Source organism: Miniopterus schreibersii (genome assembly GCF_964146895.1).
Source record: "Miniopterus schreibersii genome assembly, chromosome: 12".
Classification (NCBI taxonomy): Eukaryota; Metazoa; Chordata; class Mammalia; order Chiroptera; family Miniopteridae; genus Miniopterus; species Miniopterus schreibersii.
The window spans coordinates 71567826-71573863 of NC_138112.1; the positions used below are offsets into that span (position 1 = coordinate 71567826).

Genomic DNA, 6038 nt, shown 5'->3' on the forward strand with positions numbered 1-6038 from the left:
GGGATTTGGAAGCACAAATTGCCAGGCACACAGCAAACACAGGGATATAAATACAGCACAGGGAATAGGGTCGATCACATTGCAGTAACTGTGTGGCGCTAGGCGGGCACTGGAGTTCCCAGGGGTCAGTTCATAAGTTAAATGTGTAACCACTACGCTGTACACTTGAAACCAATATAAAATAGTTTTTATTTTTTTTTAAATGTTTTTATTGATTTTTTAGAGAGAGGGGGGAGGGAGAAAGAGAAACATTGATGTGAGAAACATCAGCCGTTGCCTCCTGCACACCCCAGCTGGGAACTGAAACCAGGGCCAGGAATCAAACGGGCGATCCTTCAGGGCACGGGCGACGCTCCAGCCAACTGGGCCACACCGGCCAGGGCCCAATAGAAAACACTGAATGTCAACTGTAATTGAAAAAGAAAAAAGCTTACAGAAGGCAGGGCGGAGTACCAGATGCAGCAAACAGCAGGCACCCCAGCTCCCCGCTTTGCCCCCCCCTTCCTCCGACATTCCAGTTGCTAACACCACACGCCGCTTGATACAAAGTCTGCTTTAATGTAAAAAAGCCCCAAACTCCTGTATACACATGAATACAATTTGGGGGTATAAATAATGTAGGAAAATAAACAGAGGTGCCCATCAAAATAAATTAGCTGTAAATATCACGTTGGCAACTAAGTGCTGGGAAGTCATGGTCCCCGCTGTTTTCACGAGCTACTGGCAAGATCTGGGGCTTTCGAATCTTCTTTTTCTGGCTTTTGAGTGAACCTTGTGGGTTCACCCAGGGTCGGAAGCTGCCGGCCCCCACACACAGTGACTCGGTGCCGGGGCACAGGGCTGGGAAATGGAAGCAGCTTGCGCGCCTGTTCTTTGGGTCAATATCCACAGCACTCAAGTGGGCGCCAGAGCCCCAAGAGCCCCAAGGTGACGGGAGAACTGGGAGGGAGGACAGCGGGGGCAGGGGGAGGCTGGCGGAGGAGGGGTCCGTCTCAAAGGCCCTCACGTGAACCCCACTACCTGATCAAATCCGATTCCCTGGAAACCCGTCACTGTGGCAAGGAAGGGCTGCTGGGACTGTGCCTTCATGTCCTGTCCCCCTGAACAGGTGACAGGATGGCTGGTTGCCTTAAGGGAAACCCGGCAATTACTGGCTGCGTACAGGGTGCTGGCTGCCAGGAGAGGGCCAGGGGCAGGAGGTGAACTGCCAAGTAGCCTGGCAGGCTGTCCACACTGGAACCAGCCAGCGTGGCGAGTTCTCAAGATTCACCCAGGCTGGAGGGGGCTCTGGGCTCCCCCGTGTGGGAAGCCTGCTGGGCCATGCCTGGACCCAGTCGATTCTGTTGGAGGGGCCTGGAGTTGAGATCTGGACCATTTCTCCCTTGTGGTTGGGTCAGATTTGCCTGCCGCTCAGAGCTGATCACCTGTATGTGAATTTTAAACGAGTGCTTTCCTCCTGGCTGCCCCTGCTGGAGATTACGGTAGAAATCTGCAGAGATTTTCAGCCTGCCTTAAGGACTTTCCCAAAGAGAATGAGTTTCTCATCAGTGGAGGTATTCAAGTAGAACTGGGGCAGTGCATGGAAAGCACTTGTCCAGCAATGACCAAATTCAGGGTAGGGAGCTAGAGTAGCACCCGGGAGGTGGGAAGGGGGGTGAAGGACTTACAATTTTATAACCCTACAAGTCTATCTCCTAGAAACTGGCACAATCAGTGTCAAACTGTCTATGTACAGGTTCTAAATGTTTCTTCTCAGAGCTAAATAGGACACAGGCCCAGGATCGTGCTTGTAGAAGCAGGGTCAGAGCCCACTCTGCAAGCACCACAGGCCCTGGGTCCTGGCCTGGGGGGCAGGGGTGGGGGGTGGGCAGAGCCTCGGTTACTTCTGGAAGCTGGGACTTTTCACCAGGCTCAGTTTGTTGGCGATCCCAAAAGGGTCCATGCTGTCGGTTTCCAGGGGCGAAGGAAACGGGTCGGGCTCCGAGGGGTCCTCGAGGTGTTCAGGTTCTGCCGGGCTCCTGGGCAGCATGGGCAGGAAGTGGGACAGCGGCAGGAAGCCCCGGTCCTTGTATAGTTGCCTCTGTCTGGCGCTGCTCAGAGAGACGGGCAGCTGGTGCTTCTTGGACCGGTAAACGTTGTAGCCGTCGGGGCGGATCTCCTCCTCGAAAGCGCAGTCCTCGGGCGAGAACTGAGGCTGCGGAGAAAGCAGACAGCACGGCCGTGAGCACCCGTGGGCACCCCCTCCCGCTCTCTCTTAGTCCTGCTGTGTGTGTGTCTAAAGGTTACAAGGCTTGATATAAAATATAAAGGTGTTTAAAGTACATATTTTTATATAGAGATTTACACTGATAACATTTTAATATACATTTATAACATTTTTATCATTTTATTTTTTAATTTTCTTTTCCAATTACAGTTGACATACAGTATATCAGTTTCAGGCATACAACGGTGATTAGATATTTATGTAATTTACGAAGTGATTGCCCCATATGTCTAGTACCCATCTGGCACTGATAATACATTATGTAAATGTTAAATGTAACATTAAGTGTATATACTAAATGTACTAAATGTATGTACTTTATATAAGTTTACATCTGTAAGTTATAACCCGTAAACACACACACACTCTTCGGGTAGATTTCACATCTTACTCAGCATCTATATATACTTTACTTTGATTTCCCACGCAGTGTCCCTTTTTAAACTTAGTCTTGTTCTGAGCAATGACACCCATAAAGTCAGAGGCATGATACGCGCATGTATCAGTCTTTTAATTAAGAATCACATGTAATCCGATCGAGGACCCAGATTAAAGAATCTATTCCCCATTTAGACCCAAATAACAGAGATTCTCAGGCCTTTTTGTCTGGGGTCCTTATGAGAACCATCAGCCCCCCTCCAGTTCCATCCAGGCAGCCTGCCAGGATCCTCAGGATAAAGACAGTCCCCCTCCCCCAGGCCCAGGGTAGCCCCTGCACCCAGCAGGGGTGGCCGGAAACTCAGGGGGTGGGGGTGGCAGGAGGAAAACCGGGGCTGGGTACCAGACCATTCATAGTTGATTGAGAGGTGCCAGCGGGCAGGTTTCTGTCTCCAACTAGTGTCATTACCCCTTGGGGACACAGAGGACCGCCCACGGCTGGGAGCCAGGAGGGCTGGGCAGCAAACAACCCCAGGAGGCACCCAGTCTCATTTCTGTCCAAGCCTACAAAGGTCGTTGAACTGCAGGTGGGTGATCGCTGTGCTGATAAGGCCCTGATAAGGTCTGCAGCCCAGGCACTCGGATCAAGCCACCAGACGGCAGGAGGAATAAATACAAACAGACAAACAAACAAGGGAAGTAAAACCAAATGGTGGCCCATTTTACTCTGCTGGTTATTTGGGAGAAATGAGCATTCCATTCTCTTTTCCATACAGAAATGAAAGGATTTCACGTTTCTGGAAGAATGTGGAATACGTAGATATACATATATATATTTTTTAATCCTAATTTTTGGCTAAGCCATGCCCATGGGATCAAGAGGCAGAGCTGGATGTTAGATGGACACCCCCACCTTTGGATTAGGAGACTGGTAGGTCAGCGGCATCAGCCCCAGCAGGGCCTCCCGCCATCCTCCGCCCCACCCCCATAAGTAAATGTCACAGTAACTAAAGTTGCAACTCCGGGGTTGCGTGGCCTTGGGTGTCGGCTTTCAGCAAGCGGACCACCCCCTTTCTCTGCCTCCATTTTGGTCCTTTGGCGCGGGGCTCTCCATAGAACCTGACGCAGGGACTCGGGGCGCACGGAGCCAGAGCACAATTCTGAGAAACTAAAGAAGACTCGCGCTGCGGGGCAGGCTGGGCGTCTGCAGCTGTTCTGGGAGGGGGGCCTCCCGGAGGCGCGGGCTGCAGTCTCCGCCCCTGTTCCCAGCGGAGCCCCCGCGCGGCCCGGACCTCACACAGCCGCTCGGTGCGGGGCTCCCTTTGAACTCTAGGTCTTTGTTTCGGGCACCGGAGACCCTGCGTCCGCACACTTCCTGCCCTGTGGCTCCCGTGGGTACCTGGGCCGGCCAGTCGCAGCCCAGCCCCCCAGCCCCCCAGGCCCCCAGCCCCCCAGCGCCCCAGCCCCCAAGGCGTTTGCAGAGCAGGTGAGCCGGGCGCCCGGACGCACCGAGGAAGCGAGCGCATTGGAATGCTATTCCGATGCGCCTGCAAAAAACGTTTTTCTAGTAGATAAAAATTAATTTAAAAAATATCTCCAATCCTAAATGTCCCTTTTTCCTGACTTGTTTGAAGATTTGCCTTTTAGAAAAAAAGAGTTGTGGATACACTCTTTTTCTTCCTTTTTTTTTAATTTTAAAAAATTTTTAATACTGTGGGGAGGGGAACGGAGGTGAGGCCCACCCAGGCGCTGCCCCAGACGGAAAGGGCCCAGAGTGGGTTTTCCCGTTCAATTCCGAAGGGAGCCAAATAACGGGCTCCCACCGCCGGCTGGGCTGCCCTTGGCTCAATCGTAAATGCAACGGCTTTCACCCGTTCTCCCGCCACTGGCCGCGACCCGAAACGTCCGCAGAAAGAAGTTGGCTGTTAATTTAATCCGGCCCCTGCAGCCTTCCCCTCGGAGCTGCGAGCGTGCCGAGCGGGAAGAAGCCAGGGATCCCTGAATTCGATCCAGCGCGCCCCCCTCGCCCCCCTCGCCCCCCGGCCCCCGCTCCAGCGAGTCCCGCGGGCCACCGACACCTACCAGCCCTAGCATCCTGCCGTCGACCCCCATACAGAGGTACAGGAGGCTGTGCACGCCCTTGATGGCCACTTTCCGCAAGGCGACTGCCCTGATTTCCACCAAACCTGATGCGAGAGAAGCAAAAAGTTGCAGCTGGACTCGCGTGGCCCACATGTGGATGGGTCGGTCGCTGCCGGTGCCGCGCCCTCCCCCCCATTTCCCCATCTCCTCCCGTTGCTGGGGGCCCAGGGAGGGACTGGAACGCCAAGGTGCCAAGCCCAGGGGTTCCCACGAGGGAGAGGTCCGAGGGAGCCAAAGGGGAGTCAGGGGAGGGTAACACATGGCTACGGTAGGTCCACGCACCCCCTCCCCCAGTCCTCGAGCTGTTGTGACCCGGGAAGGGAAGAGCACGAGGCTGTGCCCAAACCTGGCGTTATCGGGAGCGGGGAGCCCGTGGGAGTGGAAGGCGGTGAAGGGAAGAATGGGCGCTAGGCAGGAGGGGGACCCGCGGGCACTCACTGTGCGCGCTCTGGCCCCGCGCGCAGTCCACTGCGCCGTCGGCGCGGATGCGCAGGAAGCAGCTGGATGGGCCGTGGGGGCCGGAGGTGTACAAGTGCCGCAGGCGGATGGACTCCCCCCAGCCGTAGTGCACATGCGGCCCAGCGTCCGAATGAGCTAGGGGGCCCCCGGCCGAGGTCAGCCAGAGGCCGGCCAGGACCAGGGCGCGGGCCACAACGCATCGGCTCAGTGCGCTCCGCATGGCACCTCTCTCGGGCTCCAGGAGCAGTTCGGGCGGGCGGCTGAGGGGTGCGGGAGGCTGGGCCTCAGTAGGGACGTCGTGCGGGGCTGTGTGCGAGGAGGTGGGGGTGTCCGCGGGGGCCCCCAGCCGGCTGTGCACTCTGGGTGCGCTCCGCTGCTGCTGCTCCGAGGGCGCAGCGACTCCAGGCTATCGGCCTTATATAGCGCGTCTCACCCTCTGGGCGGGTGGGTGCCCATGACACCCGAGCATTTCTTATCAGGATTGCATCAGGCCCCCGCCCCCCAACACACCCACTCACACTCCGCCTCCAGCCCCAGCCCCCTCCCCGGGCCCTGCCCGGGTGACCCCGCCCAGGTCGATGGATCTGGGGGCAGAGGAGGCCCCACTTCGCGGGAGTGTTCAGAGGAGCTCCTCCCCGCGGCGCGGTGGTGGGCGGGCGGCCAGGGCGCTCTGGACTGGGCCAGTTTGATTTTATAAAGCAATAAAGGAGACCGAGGAGCCCCGCCTCCAGGCTGCGGCTCCCCAGGAATGCGTTCGTTGCGGGGCCACTAGCAGGGGCGGGGGCAGGAATCC

The 6038-nt window shown here is 56.3% G+C and overlaps 1 protein-coding gene across 2 annotated transcripts; it reads right to left on the minus strand.

Moving 5' to 3' along the window:
• Window positions 1-170: 170 nt before the first annotated feature.
• On the minus strand, window positions 171-5741 carry FGF19 (fibroblast growth factor 19). 2 transcript variants are annotated; one of them, XM_081153619.1, is made up of 4 exons: window positions 5225-5741; window positions 4727-4830; window positions 1907-2194; window positions 171-407 (listed from the first exon to the last, which is right to left on the minus strand). In XM_081153619.1, the coding sequence occupies exons 1-4, from the start codon at window positions 5463-5465 to the stop codon at window positions 336-338; spliced, it is 705 nt and encodes a 234-aa protein (XP_081009745.1). In that variant the 5' UTR covers window positions 5466-5741; the 3' UTR covers window positions 171-335. The 2 variants fall into 2 exon arrangements, with proteins under 2 accessions (XP_081009745.1, XP_081009746.1); XM_081153620.1 differs by having other exon boundaries at window positions 318-407; window positions 1884-2194.
• Between the last annotated feature and the right edge of the window lie 297 nt (window positions 5742-6038).